Source organism: Dromiciops gliroides, chromosome 4, assembly GCF_019393635.1.
Source record: "Dromiciops gliroides isolate mDroGli1 chromosome 4, mDroGli1.pri, whole genome shotgun sequence".
Lineage (NCBI taxonomy): Eukaryota > Metazoa > Chordata > Mammalia > Microbiotheria > Microbiotheriidae > Dromiciops > Dromiciops gliroides.
Window position 1 is genome coordinate 338,563,205 of NC_057864.1, and position 24,981 is coordinate 338,588,185.

At 35.3% G+C, this 24,981-nt stretch overlaps 1 protein-coding gene across 1 annotated transcript in view; it reads left to right on the plus strand.

Moving 5' to 3' along the window:
* Positions 1-24,981, plus strand: part of AFG1L (AFG1 like ATPase) — a 198,013-nt gene that overhangs the window by 107,048 nt on the left and 65,984 nt on the right. Inside the window, exon 7 of the mRNA XM_043999572.1 lies at positions 2,124-2,182. Within this exon, the coding sequence (XP_043855507.1) occupies positions 2,124-2,182 (59 nt within the window). The remainder of the gene's footprint in view (positions 1-2,123; positions 2,183-24,981) is intronic.

Consider the following 24,981-nt stretch of genomic DNA (forward strand, 5'->3'; position numbering starts at 1 on the left):
AGCTCTGTTTAGAGATCTTAAAAAAAATCTTAGGCAAGGACTCCACCAGGTTTTTGTTGCTTTTTTTAAAAGCAGTATTTAGTAAATACTTGGGAAAGGTTGATACAAATGTGTTATAAAACCTTTATGCCTGCACAGTACTTTTGGTTCAATTAAGAAAGTCTAACAAGTAAGATTAAAATTTCTCAGTAGTCAAATAAAATTTTAGGAGAAAGATATATTGCAAAGATAATTAACATAATATTTGAATTGCAAAAAACCCTCTTCAATTTAATGAATACAGTCTTTTCTACTTAAGTGTCCTAGAATAACCAAGGGCTTTCCAGCTAAATGAATTCTGTTTATTTAGAAAAGACTTAGCAGAGCCTAAAAATGTCCTTTGCTAAAAGCTATTGAAAAAGTTTATTGAGTTTCTAGGAACGAGAAGCATTGTTGTTCTACCTTTAACTTTGCTTGAGCGCTAGAAATGCTCAAATCCAGAACAGAACTAAGATTGGGCTGTTGCAAACTCTTTCTGACAGCGTTCTGTTAAAAAGTACCAGGTAGTTATTGCCAAATCTGAGCACATTTTATGTCAATAAGGATTTTCTTTCTAAGAGTAAGATCTAAAGGTAACATTGGTTGTGTAAACAGTTGATAGCCTCCTACAAACTTATTTAAAAAAATTTTTTAATATAAATTTAGTGGGTTCTAAAAAATCTTTTGTCATCTCCTAGCAATCTCCACTATTCACAAGCAATATACACAGGATTACTTATAGCCACGGACCCTAGGTACCCAACTTCCATAGCTACCCGGTAGAGGGGTAATAGTGACAGCAACTGTGACTTGTCAAGTTCTTGCCAACATAAGAACTCTAAAGGAATATAGAAAATGCCTAGTTCAGTTCTGGAAAGCCCCATATCCTAAATGACATAACCTTACTCCTATGTCACTCCCCCAATAAAAATGTTAATGCATAGCCAAATTGAAGCCTCCAGTCCTTAATTAACCAGACAGATCATGCAAATACTTTCTTCACTATAATGATGTTATGATGAATGTTTTTCTAAAGAGAATAAATTTGTTTCTTAATGGCCATATTTTATTTCCATAAGTAAATGTGGCATCTCCAATCTGCCTTCATGTTTCCATTTTTTTTCTCTAAACAGAGGGGCTAAATAGGTGCAAAAGATTACATTATGATATACTCTTTTTTTAATTGGGACACATAATGCAATTTGCTTTCTCTGTATTCATGGAAAACTTTTTTATTGTTCTGATTCCTGGAAATAGTCTTCTGATTACTTGAGTCCCAGACCTTTTTCATCTTGTCTTGGTTTAATATACAGTTATCTTTTTTTAAAAAAAACTTCTTTCTCTGAGAGGTCTATCCCAACTTTGATACCTCCTCTTTGATTTGTCTGTTGTTCCTTTTGAAAGTAATCTCGTTTTTTATCTTCTGAAACAACATAAAGATATGTATTTATAACACAGAAATGAATTCTTTTCCCACTGAATCCTATATAAAATCCTTTTTTTTGTTTGTTTTTGGTTTGCTTTGGTTTTCTTTTTTTTTTATCCTTATTTTAAAATAAGGAATTTCCTTACTTTGAAAAACTGATTCATTGATAGCAAACATAGAAATCTGAGAAAAAGACTATATTACTAATTCTTGCAGCTGATATTTTTAAAAAAGATAATCCTTATTAAGCTTTTAATAAAGAAAATGACTTGAATGAAAATAAGAATATATACCTTTTCCTTAGGTAATAAAATATTTACTATGGGTAAAATATTTATCAAAATGTGATCTCTTCTTTGGGTTAGTGATTTAAAATTATACTTACTACATATCTGTTCACCTATTAAATATCACTATAGATTAAATCTAATTTAATTGAATGTATTTGGGCAAACTTTCTTGCACTATTCTGGTTTTTTTTAAATCCTTCTTAAAATTAAAATGAATTTTGTGCCCCACAAGAATGGAAATCAATTTCATTTCCTTTTCTTTTATTCCCCTAGCTTTCTATCAGTAGATTGCTTAATTTGCCAGGCTAAAATATAATTTATTATTATCAATATTATTGCTATTAATAATAATGCTAAGAAGGAAAGATAATGTCCATTTTCTCTTTCAGACCTCTATAAAAATGGACTGCAGCGGGCTAACTTTGTGCCATTCATTGCTGTCTTGAAGGTAAGGAAAGTCACTGATTGAATATGTGACTATTTGTGTTACATTAATAATAAAGAGCTCTTGTAGTATTTCATTGATTTCAAATGCAAAAATAGCTCAACTGAATTATTACTGGGTCACAGTAAACGATAGAGAAGCAGAAATGAACTTTTTATATAGCATTTATCTAGATGTGTTAGAGGAAGATTTGTAGGATAAGGTATCTAACAGATGAATGAACCATTAATCCTTTCTAATTTAGTTTAGCACACAGTCTCTGTAGATTTTTAAAAAGCTTCATGGTTGTATTTTGGGGAAGACATCAAACTTCCATGCAGCTGACAGCTTATATTAGCATGTTTCCCCATCTGTCAAAGTTGCTACTTTACAATGATTCCATTACAAAAAGATTCGAATATATTTAAATGAAGTTGCCATTGAATTATTTTGAAATTATGCCGAAGTACCTTGTTGATAAAGTCAGAGTAATCATTTAAATATTTACTGCATATAATTCAAAATGTAATATACAACATTGTACTTTGGATTAATATAGTCATTTCACATTCCCATATGTAAAACATACACACATATGTGCATAATACATATTTTTATGGCAGACAAGAGTGTATATGTATTATATTTGTGTGTGTGTGTGTGTGTGTGTGTGTGTGTATGAGCCTGGTACCTGATGGAACATTGTTTCTCCTCTTCCTGAGAAAGGAAAGAAAGAGGAGCTGGACTACGATCAGCTGTCTTGACTTTGGTCTTGCCACTGGACTCTGATGACTACAGGAGAGGGAGGCTGATGACTCTGTGCAGCTGTGCCTCACTCATATCTAATTCATGCACATGTCAAGACATCACCCTCCTGATGTCATTGGTCCTCTTTGAGAATGAAGGATGAATAATAAACATTCAATGAATGTTTCTTGATCATTGACTATATACCAGAATCTGTGCTAGGTACTATATGGGATATAAACATGAAAAAGATACATTTCCTGCCCGCAAAGCGTTGGAGATCAGTAGAGTAGATAAAAAATAGACAGAGACATCTGTGATTCAAGGCAGTCTGTGATGAATGCTATAAGAAATAAATGGCTCGTAGCAAAATAGAATACTTGTGATTTTTAATGACATATTTTGGATCTGGCAGTTTAAGCTTTTCCATGAAATGTTTTCAATGCAATTGATGCTATTTTATGTAACGTCAACAAGGCTTGGGAAAGAATAAGCTTTTTTTAAAAAGTTGGACACTTTAGAAAATTCTCTTATGAAGAAAAGACAATCAAAAATCATTAATTTTTAGCTTTAAGGACAGTCATTTGATTTTTCCAAATTACATTTTCATTGGAATTACTGATGAAATGGAGCAAATAGGAGTTTTCAGGCTATACTGAAGAAAACACAAATGTCTGTTTTGGTGAACAGTTTTAGGCCACAGGAATATTTTAATTTCTCTGGGATATTTATAGCTATGGGAAAGAAATAATTTTTCAAGGCAGTTTGTGTGATTGATGGTGTTTTTCTTTCCCTTTGCTTCCTTAGCTCTTCACATTCTTACTTATCTCTTTTTTTGAGAAAATGGGATAGAGTTTTTGTCTAAGCCAGGACTCCAAAATAAAATTGTACATATTGATACAAAAACATAAACAAGGAAATTAGGGGAAAAGTTCTAAAAATAGCACATGAAAATACACAAAATGTAAAAAGAGAAAAAAATCAGCTCTCTGAATGAAGAGTTTTGAGTTTATCTGGCTACTTTGCAGATGTACATTTTGGTTATGGAAAAGCAGAAGGTGACTTCTCCAAACTTCACTTTTACTAATAACTTCCTATTCTATATTTAATATTAGACAAGTTGGTGTGAAATCAGTTCCATATTACTTCTCCATCTGTTTGTTTGTTGCTGCTGCCATTGAATCCATAGTGAAATGATGCAAAAGTAGACTGGCAAAGAAAAGGAGAAATGAAAAACATTGATAATTTATAAACATACTTAGCACCCCTTAAATGGTTGGGAGTTGGCTGAAAGCCCCAGGAGACTAATCAGTTGACAAGTCAAAAATGAATTAGTTCTTCCCCTTGGGTAGCTTACATTTTATAAACTAAGTATTATTTAGAAATAGTAAACTGTTCCTCACATCTAGGTTTTCTATCACGCATTCAGTATCTGACAAGGCCATAACAAGGCACAAAAGTAAGCCTGAGTAGCCAGTCAGGATGGTTTTCATGGAACTGTTTTGACTGGGATTATAAAGTCCTCGGTGTGTTGCCAAACCCAGTCTTCCTCACATAGATTTTAGGGTTCAGAGATAGGAGGTACTATAGAGATTCTCTATTCCAGCTTTACAGATAAGGAAACTGAGGCACAAAGAAGTAAAATGGCTTGCCTATGGTCACAGTAACTCATGAAGCTGGGATTCAAATGCATATCCTCTGACTCCAAATATAATTTCTTCCCAATACAGCATGCTACTCTATATGTTCTTGTTCCTTTGTCTTGGTGCAAGACACTGGATGACATATACTAAAAGTCATTGTTACTACAGGATGTAGAAAGAATCCTTATCTGAGAATGAGTGGTTATAAGGAAGTATAAAAACTCTTGGAAAAGAGAAAACTATGAATTCCATTATTTCCTTGATGTTTACCTTTGTAATTCAAGTATTTGGTTAGTTTTTTAGTCATTGTAGTCATTTGTGTTTATGGTTTAGCATCTAAGAGAACCAATGGAAATCTTCATAAACTCTCAGCTAGTAAATATTATCATCCCCATGTAATAGAGGAAAATAGAAACGGGGAGATGTTGACTAATTATACTGAAGACAGAGTCCATTTGTTTTCTATTTTCAAGCCTGGATTCAATTTTAAGACATATAGCCTTAAATGTGTTGCTTCTGCTCCTTATGAACCATATACTTCAGTTCAATACGTGTCCTTTTCTCCATCTCCTAGGACATTGAGGTCTGTGGGAAGCAGTTCTGTAAATGCAATTACAGTACAATACAACCAGCACTTATTAACCATCTACTGTGTGCAGAGGACTATGCAATGTTGTAGGGAAGGTATACTATCTCTTTCCTCCTTGAGTTTATGGTCTACTGGGAGGGGATAAAGTACAAGTACAGTTTGCTATGTTATATAATATTATGTGATATGTGTATGAGAGTTATAAAACAGAGTGCTATGTGAGGTCTTTCCTAGCTGAGGCAATTAGAGAAGGCTTTATGGATGAGATGGCTTTTGAGTTGGGCTTTAAAGATTGGATAGGATCTCAACAGGAGAAGAGAGGGAGAGAGGAAATTCTGGTAATTGGTAACAATGTAAGCAAAGGCACAGATAGTTGAATGGACAGTGTGTTTTCAAGGAGAAGTTCAGTTTGGTTAGATTAGTATGAGATAAGGATAAACAGGCAAGTTGGCATCAGATTGTAGGTGTCAGGCAAAGAAGTTTGAATTAAATTCATCAGATATAAGGAGATGCAGAAGACATTTTAATTGAGGAGTGACATAACTAAGTCTTTCTATAGAAAAGATTATTCTCCCAATAGTAAGAAGGATGGGGGGCGGCTAGGGGGCGCAGTGGATAAAGCACCGGCCCTGGATTCAGGAGTACCTGAGTTCAAATCCGGCCTCAGACACTTGACACTTACTAGCTGTGTGACCCTGGGCAAGTCACTTAACCCCCATTGCCCAGCAAAAAAAAAAAAAAAAAAAAAAAAAGGATGGATTGGAGGAAGGGGGAGAAGAATAGGCATGGATCTAGAATTCAGTTTCCTCATCTGTAAAAATGAGGAGATTAGACTAGGTGGCTTCTAATGTCTCTTTCAACTCTACAGCTATGATCCTATGCACTCAAAAGAGAGGTGAGGACTGGAATCATCCATATGGAAAAAGCAGTTAAACCTTGGGAGGGAAGTATAGGCAGAAAAGAGAAGGTCAAAGATGAGCCCACTGGAAGAACTTAACATCTGACAGGACTGGCAGAACCATCATTAGGATAAGCAGCTGGGCTTTGTCCAAAATTTAGAGTGGGCAACTTAGAAACTATTGAGTTTAGCACCTACCTAACAAGAATAATACACTAAAATGGAACACTATTCAGTGGTATTTACAGTTAGTAATACTCGTGTGTGAGTTGCTGTACTTCCTCCTCTTTAGCTGAATTTGTCTTAATTACTTCTTGTATCATTTTCACATCTTGAATTACAAAGATGATTTTATGATTGACTGTGCTGTTTGTCCTAACTGCCAAAATTTCTCAATATAATAATAGTATTTATGTAAGTTTGCAAACCACCATACATATATTATGTCATTTGATCCTCACAACAACACAATTAGTTAGGTACTATCATTACCCTCATCTTATAGTTGATGAAACTGAGGTTGAGAGAGATTCAGTGACTTGCCCTGGCTCACACAGCTAATGAGTGTCTGAAGTGGGACTTGAATTCAGCTTTTTCTGACCTTTCATCCAGTCCTGTGCTGCCCAGCTGAGAACTGCTGGGGAACATGATGAAGATAAAAAACATGAGCAGTTAGAAAGGCAGAAGGATGACTAGGAGAGTCTAGTGTTGGCCATAGTCAAAGTGGGGAGGGTAATCAAACATATCAAAAGCTGCCAAAAGAGAAGGAATGATGAAGACTGAAAATTGGCACTCAGATTTGACAATTAGGAGGTCAGTGATGACCTTAGAGAAGTTTCATTAGAGTGGTGAGGACAGAAGCCAGGTAGCAAAGGATTGGAGAGAAGAGTACATAGTGAGGAGTACAGGAATAGGGCATAGACAGTCTCTTTATAATGATTACATATTTGATACATTGTTGTAGCCTTTTGGCTAATTTTTGCTATTCGGTATTTTTGTCTCAATATTCATCAGAGCTATTTGTCTATAGTTTTCTTATTTTTCTGGAGTTTGGTAAAATGCTATCTCTTTTTTGCAAATAATTTTTATAATATTGGAGTTAATTGTTCTTTGAGTGTTTGATAGAATCCACTTGCAAGCTCATCTAGGCCTGACTTTTTCCCCTCCTTGGGAATTCATGTATGGCTTCTTGGTTTTCTTTTTCAGAGATTGGGTTGTTTAAATTTTCTATTTCTTGTTCTGTTCATTAGAATATTCTATATTTTTGTAAATATTCATCTATTTCATTTAAACTTTGAGATTTGTTGGCATATAATTAAGTAAGAAGGTTTCTATGTTCTTTATTTTCTCTTCATCTATTACAAATTCTCCTTATTCATTTTTATTTTGGCTTTCCCCTCTCTTTTGGATCAAATCAGCTAATGATTTTTCTTTCTATTTTAATTTTTTTCAAAAACAAGGTCTTTGTTTTACTTATCAACTCCATAGGTTTTTTCTTCCCCGCCCCCCTTTTTTTTTGCAGGGCAATGAGGGTTAAGTGACTTGCCCAGGGCCACACAGTCAAGTGTCTAAGGTTAGATTTGAACTCAGGTCCTCCTGAATCCAGGGCTGGTGCTTTATTCACTGTGTCACCTAGCTGCCCCCTACTCCATAGATTTTTGTTTTCAGTTTTATTTTGTTCACCTTTAGTTTTTCAGAACTCCTATTTTCCATTTGTGATTTAAATTTTTTTTTTTAAGTTGCATGCTCAATTCGTTGATCTCTTTTTTCTCTCTGATGGAAGTGTTTAAGAGACATAAATGTCCCCCTAAGGACTGCTTTGGCTATATCTAAAAAGTTCTTGTTTATTGTTTCATCATAATAATTTTCTTTGATAAAATTACTTACAATTTTTATAATTTGTTCTTTGACCCACACATTTTTTAATATTACATCATTTGGTCAATGAATAATCATTTATTAAGTGCTTATTTTGTGCCCAGCACTGTACTAAGTACAGGGAATACAAAGATAAAGTGAAAAATACTTCCTACCCTCAAGAAGTTTATATTCTAATGGGAGGCAATGTGTGTGTGTGTGTGTGTGTGTACACACACACACAATGTATATACCTACAAAGCAAACACAAAGTTACCCTAGAGAAGAAGATGCTATTATATGGGGGCACAGACATGGACTTCCTACAAAGGTGACATTTTGCTGGACTTAAAGAAAGCCAAGGATTCTAAAAGGCATTGGGGAGAGCTGATGCAAAAGCATTGATATAGAGGATTGAATGCCAGGTGTGAAGAACAGTAAGTAGGCTAGCATGGGTAGACCATAGAGCACATGGAAGGGAGTAATGCTTAGAAGCCACCCTCTAAATCTGATTCTTTTCTTCAAATTCCTCTTATTGATTGTTAATTTGGTATAGCAGTTAGTAAACATTACATTTAATACATACAATCTGCATTTGTTTATAAGTCTCTTAGGTGCTAGCATATAATCTATTTTTTAAAGGTGCCATGTAGGGGCAGCTAGGTGGCGCAGTGGATAGAGCACCAGCCTTGGATTCAGGAGGACTTGAGTTCAAATGTGACCTCAGACCCATGACACTTACTAGCTGTGTGACCTTGGGCAAGTCACTTAACCCCAATTGCCCCCCCCAACACACACACACACACACACACACACACACACACACACACACACACAAAGGTGCCATGTAAAACTGAGAAATATGTTTACTCCCATTCAGTAATTGTGAGCGTTTAGCCTATCTTAACATTTAAAAAATTCTATTCAGGTCCTTAACTTCTTTCTTGTTTATCTTTTTGTTACACTAGTCTAGGTCTGAAAGGGACACATTGAAGTCTCTAACAAGTGTTACTTTACTGTCTATTTTGTCTCTGTAGTTTGGTTAATTTTCTCTTTAGATATTTAGATGTTTTGCCATTTGATGTATATGTATTTAGTAATAAAAATAATAATAATTGATATGATTTCATTATCTGGTTCCCTTAAGTATAATGTAGCTTCCTTTTCCATCTCTTTTAACCATCTTCATTTATAGATTTTAATTATCTAAGACCACAATTACCACCCCTGCTTTTTTTTATTCACCTGAAATATAACCCATCATTTAACTGTATGAATGTTTTAAATCTGTTTCCTATAAACACCCTATTATACTCTGCATTCTAATCTATTCTTGTCACTTTCTTCCTTTTAAAAAAAAAAAATCCTCACATTCAAACTCCCTTACCTTGCCACCATTGCCCTCTAAGGGTCATCTTCCCCATTATAATATAGTCTCCATGAGGACAAAAACTGTCTTTGTATTTCCCTTGCCTAGCATAGTGCCCTGCACATAGAAAGCACTTTATCATTCATTCATTCATTCATTCATTATGGGTCAGTTCATCCCATCCACATTGAGAATTATGATAATTGGTTATGGGGTTTTTTTCCTTCTATCATGTCCTACTATAGCATTTCTTCTCTTTGTTCCTTGCATGCTCTTTACAAAGAAAACAAAAGGTGGGTAAAAGAAAGGGACTAAGATTAACAGGTGTGATCCCTAATTGGAGTGGTCTGGGTGATTCTTCACTCTGCCCAGACCCAGATCCTTAGGTCTTACCCTTTGTTTCTATTCCTTTACTCACCTACATTTATAATCAGCCTTCTATATTTGATTTGTTTTGTTTATGACTCTTCTATCTTGAACTCTGTCCTCTCTCCTGAATCTCCCTCTTCCCTTTCCCTCTCCTTACCTAATTCACTTGTTTTTTTAAATTAAAAAAAAATTAATAAACATTTTTATTTAAAGTTTTAAGTTCCAAATTCTATTTCTCCTTCCCTCCCTCTACAACCCCTTCCTGAGGGGGTAAGTAGATATAAATTATACACGTGCAATTATATAAAACATTGCCATATTAGTCATTTTGTACAAGAAAATTCAAATAAAAGAAAAAACTGAAAGAAAGTGAAAAATAGCATGCTTAGTTTGTGTTCAATCAATATCAGTTCTTTCTTTGGAGGTGGATAGTGTGCTTCATCATTAGTCCTATGGGATTGTCTTCGGTCACTGTATTGCTGAGAATAGTTGTCATTCACAGTTCTTCAATAATGCTGTCTCTGTGCATAGCATTCTCCTGGTTCTGCTTACTTCACTATGCATCAGTTCATACAAGTCTTTCCAAGTCTTTCTGAAATCATCCTGCTTGTCATTTCTTATAGCACAATATTCCATCACCATTGTATACCACAACTTGTTTAGCCATTCCCCAAATGATGGACATTCCTTTATTTCCAATTCTTAGCCCCCACAAAAAGAACTGTTACGCATATTTTTGTATAATAGGTCTTTTTCTCTTTTGGGGGATGTCTTTGATTCCCTGGTATTTGTTTGTTTGGACTGGACCTGTAATTTAATTGGTTTAGGGAACTTGCAGTAAAGGAAACTCCTTCTGCCAGTGCAGATTGACTCCTGTTTTGCAATTTTTTGTTTTGTTTTATTTTTTCTTCTTCTGATTTTCCCCTTTTGTTCGGATTCTTTTTTTCACAACATGACTAATGTGGAAATATATTTAAGACGATTGTACATGTATAACCTATATCAGATTGCTTACTGTCTTTGGGAGGAAAGAGGAAGAAAGATTTGGAACTCAAAATCTTATAAAGATGAATATTGAAAACTATCTTTACATGTAATTGGAAAAAAATAAAATAGAATGCTCTGTAGCTTATAAAGAGTTGCCAGGGGCACTAAAAGTCACAGAGGTGGAAGAAGAAATATCATTCATAGAAGCAGAGAATGTCCAAGTTGGAAGGAACCTTTGACACTGTTTAACTTGGTACATTGAAATGCTGCTGCATTGGGAGGTAGAGGACATAGGTTTGAATCTCTTTTTGCTACTTCTCACTTTGTGTTACCCAGGCCAAATCACTTAATCTCTTTGGGGTGGGGGTGGGGGCACTAGTTGATGCAGTGGATAGAGCACTGGCCCTGGATTCAGGAGGACCTGATTTCAAATTTGACCTCAGATACTTGACACTTACTAGCTGTGTAACCCTGGGCAAGTCACTTAACCCTCACTGCCCTGCCCCCCCCCCAAAAAAATCTCAGGGACATTATTTCTTCATTTGTAAAAATTAAAAAGATTTGACTAGGTCAGGGGTTCTTAAACAGGCATCTATGGCCTTGATTTTGGTGTTTTTTAAATGTATATATATATATATATTATTTATTTATTTGATAACTATTTTACTAGAAATGGTTTCCTGGGGGCAGCTAGGTGGCGCAATGGATAAAGCAGCAGCCCTGAATTCAGGAGGACCTGAGTTCAAATTCAACCTCAGATACTTGACACTTACTAGCTGTGTGACCCTGGGCAAGTCACTTAACCCTCTTGCCCTGCAAAAAAATAAATAAATAAAATAAAAATTTAAAAAGGTTTCCTTTATAATCCTATGTATTTTATGCATTTAAAAATGTTCTGATAAGAGTTATGTTACATGGAAAAGATTAAGAACCTTGGACTAGTTGGTCTCTAAGGTCCCTTCCTGCCTAAATGTATTAACCTTTGAACAAGAATCTATTCTACCACAAATCCGACTAGTGGCCCTTTAGCATTTTATTTGAAGCCTTCTAGTGGGAGGAGGGGGATCACTGCCTCTTGAGACAGGCCATTCTACTTTTGGATTGCCAACCAAGCTTTTTTGAAAAGTTTATATAGTTTATGTTTGATCCTAGAAGAAATAAGGACCATTGAAGTTTATTAAGTAGAGGAGTGACATGGTGAGATCCTTGGAAAATCACTCTGGCAGCTGTATGGAAAGTGCACTGGAATGGGAAGTGACTTGAAGCAAGGAGAACAGTTAGGAGATTGTTGCAGTAGCCTATGTGAGGTATTATGGTTCTGTTGAGAGTGTTGATCATGTGACTAGAGGGAAGGGACAGATGCAAAAGATTGTTTGACAAATGATTGGACATATGAGGCAGAGAAAAGGGAGTGGAGTTGCGGATCACCTGGGTGACTGGAAAGGTGGTAGCATCTTTGTGTCTATTAGAAATCAGGAATTTTGGAAGAGGTATATTTTGGGTGGGGGAGGGGGCCAGTTGGGAGATAACAAGTTTGGTTTTAGACATATTGAAATGTCTGTAAGACATTTGGCTAAAAATGTTCAATAGGCAGTATGGATGCTGGACTGGATCTCTGAAGAAATTGTAGGCTGGAAATATACATCTAGGAGATACAAGCATTGAGATAATTAAAAATATGTGAGCTGATGAGGACAGGAAATAGGAGAATGGGGAGAAGAGAGAGGGAGAGAGGAGGAGGGAAAGACAGAAAGAAGAAAGGAGGAGAGAGAAGAAAAGAAGAAAGGAGAAGAGAGAGGGAGGGAGGGAGAAAGAGGAGAGGGATATGGAAAGAGACACTGAGAAGGAGGGCAGGAGAGAAACAGAGAGAGAGCCCAAGACAGAATCTTGGGGGTATACCTACAGTTAAGGAGAATGATATGGATCATGATCAATCAAAAGAAACTTAAGAAGGAAAGGATGAATAGTTTAGGTTTCGAGGAGGAATGAGACAATGATAATATTAGCTCATATTAACATAGGGCTGATACATGAAGTAATGCAACCCTTATTATTCCCATTTTATAGATGAAGGAACTGAGGCATAGAAATGAATTAACTTTTAAACTTTTTGAATATGAAATGAAGACAGGACTTCAGAATATTTAAATGGAACTTCCAGGCAACTTGTGGAAAATGTGTCTGTAGCTTAGGAGAGAGGTTGTGTCTGGAGATAAAGATCTGGGAATCTTACACATAAAAGGGGATAATTGAAGCCTATTGGATAAGATCACCAATAGAGAGTGTAGAGAAGACAAGAGAACTGGGCCAAGAAAGAACCTTGAAGAATGATAATACATTTAGACAGTGGTTCACTTCAGGATTTCTTCGGGTTTACCTTGAACTTGAAAAGAAAGAAGGAAAGAAGCCATTTGAGTGCCACATGGTAAGGGTCATCTTGGAGTATTCCTGAGCTATGGAAGGTTCTGCCTCAACTCACACACCCCATGTATGAAAGGCCTTTCACACTCTCCCCTCTAAGGGCATGAGCCATCTACTTTGTATGTATCTTGTATGTACCTGTTTATGTACACATTGGCTCCTCAGTTAAGATGAAATAAGGTCCTTGAGGACAGGGACTGGTTTTGTTCTTTTTTTGTCTCCCTGGCCAATGTTTGGCCCAAAGCATAGCACATAGTCAGTGCTTAATAAATGCTTGTTGGCTGACTAAGTTTACAAAGTGCTTTCCTTACAAATTTTATTAACCCCATTTCACAGATAAGAAAAGGGGGTTCGGAAAGATGACGCCCACAGTTACAAAATTAAGTAGCTGAGTCATGTTACAAGCACAAATCTTCTGACTCAGATTCCAGTGTTCTTTCCAAAGCACCATACTGCATGATGGGAATGAAAGAAGAACCATTGGAGGAAACAGATCATTAGGAGAACCAGTAGAGTGCCACCCATGTCACAGTGTCACTTCTTCCTGCCGACTTTTGACCCAGATAGGAAACTCCTAACTATCCTGCTGCTCATTCTTCTCAGGTTTCCACTTGAATAGAAAGAAACAAACGAACATAGACCTCATTGCTCATATCTGCTTAGATTGTTGTCTTCTTAGCCTGTTGATAACAATCTGGTATGGAATTAAAGTGCTGCTCTCAGTCAGCTAGCATTTCTTAGGCAAAGAGGATGTCCCTGGTACTGTGCTAGACAGACAAAGATGAAAAGAACAGGCCCAGGGGCAGCTAGGTGGTGCAGTGGATAGAGCACCAGCCCTGGAGTTAGGAGGACCTGAGTTCAAATGTGGCCTCAGACACTTAACACTTACTAGCTGTGTGACCCTAGGCAAGTCACTTAACCCCAATTGCCTCACCAAAACAAACCAAAAAAAAAAAAGAAAAGAAAAGAACAGGCCCTGTCTTTAGGGAGATTTTATTCTCTGTGGGGGCAACATGTGTACACAAATAATTAAAAATAAAATATATACAAGTGAAGTGAGCAGAACCAGGAGAATATTGTGTACAGTGACAGCAATATTGTTTGATGAAAAACTGTGAATGACAACTGTTCTCAGCAATACAGTGATCCAAGACAATCCCAAAGGACTAATGATGAAGCATACTATCTACCTCCAAGGAAAGAATTGATATTGATTGAATGCAGACTGAAGCATGCTATTTTTCGCTTTATTTTTCATTTTTTTCTTTTATTTGAGTTTTCTTGTAAAAAATGACCAATATGGTAATGTTTTACATAATTGCACATGTATAACCTATATCTGATTGCTTACTGCCTCAGGGAGGGGGTAGGGAAAGAGAGAGAGAATTTGGAACTCAAAACTTTAAAAATGTTTATTATCCCTATATATATCTATATATCTATATATTTATACATGCATGCATGTGTATGTACAAACATACACACACACACACACACAAAGTAAATGAAAAGTTGTTTTGGAAAAAGAAGAGGGCAGTAGCAGCTGAAGAATCAGCATAGACTTCAGGTGGAAGATGGCCCTTGAACTGAGCCTTGAAGGAAGCTAGGGGTTCTTTGAATAAAAGGTGACGAATCCATTCAAGATATTGGTGAAGCCCTATGCAGAAGTTTGGAGATGGGATATAGAATGGGGGAGGGATAACACTTTTAGTCAGTTTCATTGGAACATAAATATGTGATAGGCAACAATGTGCAATTACCCTGAAAAGGTAGGCCAGAGCCCAACTGTGAAGAGCTTCAGCTCCTGAACTGAAGACTTGATGTTTTATTATAGAGGCAAACCTCTGGAGCTCTGTGAACAGGGGAACATGTCAGGGTCAGATCTGGTTATTAGCAATATTGATTTGGTATCTGTAGAGAGGATAGATTGGGAAAGGAAGAGAAGCCTGAGGTAGGAAAACCAAAGAATTGGAAACTGAGAGGGTACTCATCAACAAGAGAATTACTGAACAGGTTATAGATGTGGAGGTGATGGAATACTATTGTGCTGTTAGAAATGATGATGGGGGGAAAAAAAAGAAATGATGAAGGGGAGTTTCACAGAGAGACCTGGATAAACTTATATGAACTGATGCAAAGTAAAGGGTTCAGAAACAGAAGAACAATTTACACAATAACAAGAAGATTGCAAAAAACAAACAACTCTGAAAGACTTAAGCACTCTGGTCAACCCAGTGACCAACCACAATTCCAAAGGACCCATGATGAAACATGCTACCAACATCCAGTCAGAGAAATAATAAACTTATTACAGATGGAAGCCTTTTCCCTCCTTCCTTCCTTTTCTTGATATAGTTAATGCAGGAATTTATTTTGCCTAACTATAGATACTTTTTTTTTTTTTGGTGGAACAATGAGGGTTAAGTGACTTGCCCAGGGTCACACAGCTAAGTAAGTGTCAAGTGTCTGAGGCTAGATTGGAACTCAGGTCCTCCTGAATCCAGAGCCAGTGCTTTATCCACTGCGCCACCTAGCTGCCCCTCTGACTATAGATCCTCCTAATGGATTTTGTTTTTCTTAGCTTCTCAATCAGGTGGTGGAGGGGAAGATGGGAGGGATGGAACTTGTAACTGAAATTAAATTGAATTTTAAAAAGAAGCAATTTCAGTATTCCAGACAAAAAGGGATGAGGGCCTGAATTAGAGAGGTTGTGGTATAAATTGAAAAAAGAGGACTGATTGGTGTAAAGGGTGTTCTGGGGGCAGAATTAATGAGACTTTTTACATTGTTGGAAAAGCAGAATAGTATATTAGAGAGATGGACTTTTTCTCAGCAGACCTAGGTTAGAATCCTGACTCTTGCAGGATATTCTGCCCACATAGACACTATTAAGGACACTATGTAAAATTTAGCCAAATCGACCCAGTCTACACTCCAATAGCTTACAAGGCACAATGATAATTTCTATAAATATACAAAAAGGTACATAGACAAATGTACAGCTTTCTGAACAAGCTATATACATCAATGAAAGTAGAAGCAGTTAATTTTTTTTATAATGGAAATCATGTATCAGAACAGTTTATGTGGGAAGGTCATGAAGAAGGTGGGATTTCAAGAGCTATTTCACTGAAAGAAGAGGGAAAGCTTAGTGTGTTATAAAGGAGAAAATGGTCCAGGTATAAATATAAAAGGCTTCAGTACCTTTAGAAATACATCAATCTAATTATGATTAGCTGCCTTTGGAAAGGTGCTTTCATTTTCATACATTTTTAAAACATGAAAATACTTTAAAAGTGCTTCCACGGTATAAGCATCATTGAACAGAATCTGATTGCATTGTAAACATTAATTAGAATTTCCATAGTTGAAAGGAGGGGCCAAATGACATTTTTATGAAAAAGAGTGGATTTTTTTCTTATGTTAATTTCAACTGGACTACCTTGTATTATTGCCATTCTTTGATAATTGGTTTGATCTGGTATACATTGATAGCTTAAACCAGTCATCTTATTTCTGCAATCTCTGATAGTCCAGATAGGTCCTATTTTAAATTGGGATGAAGATCTATTTAGTCCACAAAAATTTATCTTTTTCTAATCAATTGGTTTGCATTGTCAGTTCAGAAGCCCTTTAAATCTCAACTAGAGAGGAAGGTTTGCTTTCCACTTACATGAAACAGTCAATTTGATTCATTCTATTAGAAACTTTGATAGTCACAACTGGTACTTATATTCTTCTTATCATTTTTTTAAAGAAAACCTCTCAACCTAAATTTCATTTTTGTTGTCATTGAGACTTTCCTAATCTGTAGATATACATATAGCTTTATCTGAAGCATTTGGGGTGGTGGGGGCGGGGATGGAGTTGGTCCCTATAATATATTTCTGTCCACTAATGTATATAATGTTTTTAATATGACAACGTGCTTATCAAATGTTTTGTTATGTCCATGCATTTTCACACTGCCAAATATGTTGTCTATCCCAGGTTTCTTACACAGAATATGTACTCTAAAACTCAATAATTATTTTAGCCAATTAATGGGTTGGTTGATTATAGTTCATTGATATTATTGCTTTAAAATCATGTCACAAATAGCCAGTCTCATATTCTCAAATGTTAATTTTTTAGATTAATTTGAATTAGATGAAGAAATTAGAGGAAAATAAGGCACATTTATTGTTGCAAATTTTATTTCTTTTTTTAGAAGAAAAAATCTAGCACAATCCTATTTTTAAAGAGTTTTTGAATGGAAAACATTCTGACTTGGTTTAGTGTTTTTTCTCTTTTTCTGTCTGGTTGTCTCATTTTCATGTAATGCCTTTATTTCTTTTCAGTGACCTTTAATGTTTCTTTTCAAATGTTTATTGGTGATAGTTTTCTAGAGTCTTCTAAAAGGAATCGTAACTGCTTGAACATAAACTTCATGAGAATGATACCCTGGAATAACCTACAGTTACAGACTACAGAAAAACTGCCCCTAGTCCTCAGTTGAAATGTTTTATTGTTCAGCCTTTGTCCAGCCACCTGCATTAGCATTTGTTGACTTGCTAAGCTGATATTTGCCATTTTCTCTCCAAGATTTTCATTTCACTGGTGAAATTGATTTGTCAGTTTGTTCATTATAACCTAAGATAGCACCAAAGCTTTCATGATGCTAGATAATCAAAACCAGTGTTTGAGGCCATTGTCAGTCTCTCTGACCTCTGGGGAGCTCACTGTCACCTGAGTCAGCTGCTGGGATTAACCCTTTGCATGTGTGATGTCTTCTTCACCTATAAGATGAAAAGAAATAACAAAATTAAAGTACCAGAACAAACTACAAAATCAAAAAGGGTTGTTGTTTGGAGGAAGTAGTGTTTCAATATATGAAAAAATTATTTGACTGATTAACAATTATAAACAGTTTCAGTTGAACAGGTTAATGTGATTTGTAAAAAAATTATATAGACAAGCTAAGTAATTTGATGTATAGTCATAAAATTGTTAGCAATTGTCTATAATATGTGAGGCGTTTTAAAAATATTTTTGTGCTGGTTCTTTGAACTTAATCTAGTAATAGCACATAATATATTTATCTCAGAAAAACTACTATTTCACTTATTGTAATATATTCCTCCGGTATCTGCCCATGTATCACAAGATGTGTGTGAACTTGGATAGGTCTTATATGAATCAAAGCTTACCAAGTTAATAATTATTTTGGATAAGAGGGTAGTATATTTATAAACTTTCCATGATCTATATTATATAAAATAGCTAACCTTTTAGCAACACCCCCCCATGACTATGAAACATTTTAAAAATCACATATAATTTCTTTAATGCAGTCTCACAGACCATATTGCTTGGTTTGTGTTACTTGGGACTTGATTTTCTTCCCTTTTAGTTCATAAATAATTCTTTTCAGTTAAGTTACAGGGAATCACTTCTTGGATTACAAAAACGCTTTAATGGAAGTATATTGAGGATATATAGGAGTTGGTTCTTTGGATAGCAGGATAAATTAGTTTAATTACACGTGGCAGTTTTCTTTCCTTGTGATGTAATGTGAAATAAGGTCCTCTCTTTCCCCTCCCTGAAAGCTCAAGCCAATTAATAAAGCTTTTAAGCTCTTTGTCACAGGCCACCATGGAGGTCTGCAGAGAAGAACTTTAATCCAATAAACATTTCATTTAGATCATGAAAAGAAAGCATGAGGAGAAGCTCCTATAAGAGAGGGTGTTACCAGGGATTCTAACCATGAACGGTTGTGAGGAATTTGCCAAATTAACCAAGAAGTCTTCATATTTAACACAGAAATGTGTCAAAACTAATAGAATGACTATTCCGTTTGCTCAAACTCTATATTGTGACAATTCTCAAAAGCCACAACTGTTTTCTTCAAAGACTTTACTGTTGGGCTGGGTGGACAGGGCAAAGGGAGGTTGTGAGAAACCCAGATAGCGAATAACACTGGCCGGAGTTGGTCAAAAAAGGGAATAGATAATTAGGCGTAATTAGCGTGTATGAATTGTTGTCTCTCTGCCCTTAGCTTGAATAAATTTTGAAGAAAAAACCCTAGTGGCAAAAATGCTTTGAAGTAGGAAGAGTCATTGTGTCTTGGCAGCATAAAGGCAGTGTTTTATGCTTCTTACATAATGGTTGTGATACAGAAAGAGTGAATGGACTCTGCACCCCCCAGTCTGCTTTACAGCAAGGACTTTGGGAGTCTCTTGAAACAAAATGCATCAGAAGTTTTCAGTTGTTGGTAATGAGGTAGTGGACCTCATCTAAGAGTAAGCCATCTTTAGCCTTTGTTTAAATCTTAATCACATTTTAAAAAAAATTCTGGGAAGTCTGTTTTCTTAAATCAACACTTCTTTCCCCTTCCCTGCTTTCACCTCCACTAAGAGCACAGAGTAACATCTAGGAAAGAAACAGACATGGTCAATTTAAACACAAAGCTGTTCGTGGATGAGATTTATATATTGGTGTGCTTTAATGCAGTATGGAAATGTTGCTTGCTATGTTCTTTTGCATTTCAGCATAAACCTCTTTCATCTCTGTTGGGGATATTTTTTTCTTTAAAAATAACGTAAGAGCAATACAATATGTTGGAAACTCCAGTTGATTTTCCCTTGGCTAGAAACTTTTTAAAGATTAAATGAAATAAGACATTAAGTGAGAACATAGTATGAAAAAGTTTTGCTCTACTCAGCTATATCTAAGGAATCAAAGTTTGGTAATAGTACACGATGGAATCACTTTCTAGACTTTATTTCCATTCAATTCTGCTATATTAAACATTTATTAAATACCTACTATGTGCGAGGAACTGTCAAGAAACAAGATAGAGAATTGTGAACCTTGCTAATCCAGCCCCCGCCACCTCCAGACTGTTGTTGTTTTGCTCTCTTGAGATGAAAAAGGTTGTTGTTGAGAAAGCATGGTATTTGTTATTTATTTCTCTCAAGTATAAAACAGCATCAGTTGAGATATAGTCTCTGTTAATGCCTGGCCGTTAAATTTTCTTCAAGTTACAGCCAAAATGTTAAATTAATTTTATAGAAAAAAATGGAATTCAGAATTTTGAGGCTTTAGAAGTGATGTGTCATCAGTTACAGTTGCCACATTATTCTCCACAGCAGAATCATATATCCAAGTTTATTGTCTTTTGGTAAAAGATTTGAAAAGTTTTTCATTAGACATCTAGAAACTACTTCAAATCCTCCCAGTCCATAAGTATTTAGCTTTTTTTACTACTTATTATATATATTTAACTATCAGATGTTGTATATTTATAGTGAACTACGTATTTCTTAATGAGTAATATATTAATCTATTTTTTACCGAGCATGGGTTCAGTATATTTTTTGTTGTGATGATGGGGTGGGGGGGATTGTGCCTTTTTTATTATTAAAGTTAAAACAGTCAACTATTTCTTTTAAGCCACTGTGCTCTGAAATGGTTTTGGCTAGTTAACCCATTTTGCATATTTTGCCATTAGGCAGAATAAAGTAGCCTTTTGTATTTGAAGTTGATTTGAACTCTGAAAGGCAACACCTGAACATCTCACAAGACTGAATAATTATGGCTGATTGTGTTTTTCAGGTATAGGTCACAGGAAATTCATTTGGGGTAAAGTATGTACAAAGCTAAGAAATATGCAGATTTTCTGTTGTAGGATTGTGTAAAAATTATTTACAGTTAATACTTGCATAAAGGTTAGAAAGGTTGATGAAGTGATATTTAGTTTTGCTTTACTATTCACTGCATGTCAGAATGTAATTATGACTGATTCATGAAACTGTCTTAGAAACGAACCATCTTTATTAAAATGCTGATCAAGATAAGAGCTGACAGTAATAAAGAATAGAACATTTTAGTCTTGTTGCTTTTGAATGATTGCTAATTACCCCAGAGGTCATGTATAGTGCTTGGTAGGATTCATTGACATTATTTCTTTTAAGTCTGCTGTTTCAACAACATCTGAGCATAAAGACACAAACTGTGTGCATATTGAACAATAGTTTGGCCAAGTTTTTTAGACTGCAAAATATCTAAGAAATTCTTTTTCTGATCTTAGGAGATTCAGTTGTTTTCATTTGCATTGTAATATATTAGGAGTGATTGGTTCAATTTACTTTAAATATTCACTTACTGTAAATCCTGCATTTAAAAACATGGATAGAAGCTACTTATGTTTCCCCCTTTATCCAAGTTGTACACAGTGAGATTATTTACTTGCTATCTCTTTTTATTTTAAAAAAAATGGGTATACATAAACACATGCATGTGTAATTAATATAAAATGCCATGTATATCTGTGTGCTTAAGTTCAAATGCATGAAAAGGACTTCCTTCATTTACTATAGTGATGCTGATGATGTTTATAATAACAAGTCAACTCACTTGAACCTTAATTCTCATTTTGGTAATCCTCATGTTCTATAATTTGCCACTAAAACAATTGGAAGTTGTATTATATTCCCTAGCTAATGGTAACAGCAGAGTAATGTTAAGATTGTCATTTAAAAGATGAAATCAGTTTATTAACTGTATTATACTATAACCTAGAGTGTAATAAAGATTTCTGTGGTTCTCCTAAGGAGGCTCACTTACTTACTTTTTTATTTTATTGTGTGTGTGTGTGTGTGTGTGTGTGTGTGTGTGTGTGTGTGTGTGTGTGTGTGTGTGGCCATGTGCGCTCCTTCCACTGATGCAGATCAGACAGCTCATCTATAGCTGCCCATCTTAGGATACTCTTGGCTTCCTCCCATAATCCTCCATACAGAGTCCACGTAGTCTGCTGGGAGCTGACTTCACAAAAATAATTTAGTTCGTAAATTTGCAATGAAAAATATTAGAAAGTACAATTGGAATGTGGTAATGAAACAAAACAAAAACAATACCGAATGTAAAAGTTTATCTTGTGCAGATTTTAATTAGAGAAAGACAAGGTAGATGAAGATTTTTGTGGAAACAGTGAAAGAGACTTTTTGATACTTGAATGGGCTTTGGATATTGATGGCCAAGTTCTTTATGTCTAATTTCACTTTAAACATTATAGCCTTCTTTTCCTCTATATACACATTTTAGTACTCTGTTCATACTTAACAACTATCATTAGAATCCTTCGGGGACTCAGAAATGAAAAAATAAAAAGAGGGTAGGGGGTAACCAGAATGTTTCTTGAACTAACTATAATAGTGAAGGAGGGTTAAAGAAGATGTGTTCTCATGAAAGATTGTCTAAAATAAAAATAACTCTATCATGAGTGGTGAAAGAGTAAAAAAAAAAAGCAATGAGTAGAGAATATGCACATTTGCCTAAGAGAGGGAAAAAAAAGTGGGGAAGAAACATTGGGTGCGATAATTCCCCATGCTGGCCACTAAATGGTTCCATCTGCCTAGGACAGCTTAGTTGCTACCTAAAACAGTCATTTGGGTAGATGAGGACAAAGAAAGACAAAGTAAAACTGGCCTTTCTGTTGCTTTATACATTTTATAGAGAGAGCCATAGAATTTTAGAGCCGGAGGAGATTATCAGAGTCATTAGTCCAACTCTTCCATTTTATAGATAAAGAAAATAAAAATTAGTTTAGCAATTTGTCCATGATCACACAGTGCTGACTGCTCAGCTTCTGGCTGAGCTACATAGAATGAAAGTTGCCTGGCTCCTAGTACACAGGATTTTTCACTCTTCTATGCTGATACCACCAAGGCAGTGGGGTATAGTAAGTACAAGAGCACTACTTTTGAAAGTCAAAGGTCCAAGGTTAGAATCCTGGCTCTGAAATCTTTTAGATGTATGATTGTGAGCAAGCTTCTTTATACCTCCAAAATCTATAAAATTGAGATAAAAATTACATCACCAACCTCACAGCATGTTGTGTTATGACACCAGTATTCTGAAACCTTAAAGCATTATATACACACACTCAACTATTAATATATAAAGGAGTTATTATTTTAAATGCCACTGTGTTTCCTAAGCTACTCAGAATGTATCGTTTGTTATTTGTGGCTAATATTCATGCCATGGTCTTGATTCACTTTTAGTTCAATTCAGCAAACATTTACAAAGTACTTCTCTGCACAAGGAAGGTGTCATGCCTCATTTAACCAATGATCAATTCTACAGCTTTCTCTTTTATATTAAAATATAGTCAACTTCTAATTATCCATACTTAAAATTTATTGCAGAAAGTACCAAGTAATGAACTCAATATTTCCCAGTCCTTCTTTTAGCTAGCACTCCACCCGTCTTCACCAGTATTTTTGCCAGGACTACTAATAAGTAGCAAAGTTGACTGAGTTTTACCTTCCTTCTTCTAGACTTTCTATTCTCTAATAAAAATGCTAATGAACAGCAAGATTACTAAAATAGAGGGAAGCAGGAGTCGAACTGGAGTTCAGATAATTCACAAACGTTATCCTAGATACTTAGCCCCTTCATAATCAAGTCTGTAAATGAACAAGGGTCATCTTGTTCAATTACGCATTCCATAACTGAGAGTTTTCCTTTACTAATCCAGAAATTGTGATTATAATAGGAATTAACCAGGTTCTACTGTATGTATTTCTAGACTTTCAGTGTGGTTACATATGTTAGGTAGAAAAGTTATCCACACTGGATCATTTATTAAAAGGAAAAGAAAATTCTAAGAAGTAAATTTACTTTCCTTCCAGCTTTAAATCTGTGATCTTATGGTAAATAAATCAATAAAGATATAATAGAAAATTCATTTTTTTCTTTGGAGGTTTTATATTGCACTACATAGTGATAGGTAGAGAGAAGGAAAATGTTGATATGGGAACTCTAACTATAGTTTTGGATTTTCGGTTGGAAGAATGAACAAAGGAGATTTTCTAAGTGGTGTAAAAATTATTCATACACTGTTTCATATTTTTCTTTTTTAATTTCATTCCTGATGAGAATAGTAGTATTTTTGTATAGATTTGGCAGGAAAAAAATAGGAGTTAATATAAATTTAAAATGCTATTTATGTCCTGAAACTAGAGATTAAGAGTAGCTGCAGTTTCATCCAACCAACATCTGTGTCAAGGAGAACCACTAGGTATGATCACTTTGTCAGTATCCATTGTGCGTACACAGCATGAGTTTCTGAGTTATCACAGAACTTCCAATATAATAGCTCTGTATAAATCAGGATGATTTCATTAGTTTGACACTTTCTTTGGGGGCAGTGGTGTTGACTTCATTCATATATTTTCTAGTATTAAAACTCAAACACTAAAGTTAAATTTACATAGTAAAAAACCCATTCTTCAAAAATCAGAAAGTTGTGTTGGAATTAACAAGTAGCTCATATCTTGCAGTACAATGTGGTTCATGGTAAAGTTCTGAGAATACTTTTATTAATTGTTGACGGTCAGCAATGTACTCAGCCCTGCGATGTCAAAGCACTTAGATCAGAATAATTATTGAGATGATTCAATGTAGTTAAAGATGTAAGTCTTGTGTTGCTGCTGATTTTTGTTTGCTTATTGGTTGTGCCTAATGCAAGCCTGTTTATTATTAGCTCATATGAAACAGTGACAGTTTTATAAATATGGCTGTGCCTGGCCACATCTTCTGATCTATTGCTCCAAGACATTTTGGTACAATGGGAGAAGTATTAGCTTTGAAATCAGAGAATGTGGGTTAAAATCCCATCTTTGCTATCTGAGTGCTCTTCGGTACCTAGTACACTGCCTGACACATAATAAATGTTTAATAAATGTCTGTTTTTGATTAATTGGACAAGTCACTCAATCTCTCTAAGCCTCAGTTTCCTCAGATATAAAATGAGAGTTAGAGTAGATGACCTTTAAGGTCCTTTTTGGCTTTAAATCAATGCTCTTGTGATCCAAAAAGTTAACAATGGAAGGCCATTAACTTGCTTAAGTATATAATTTTTCTGGAGAAGAGAAACAACTCTTAGAAGATCCTTTA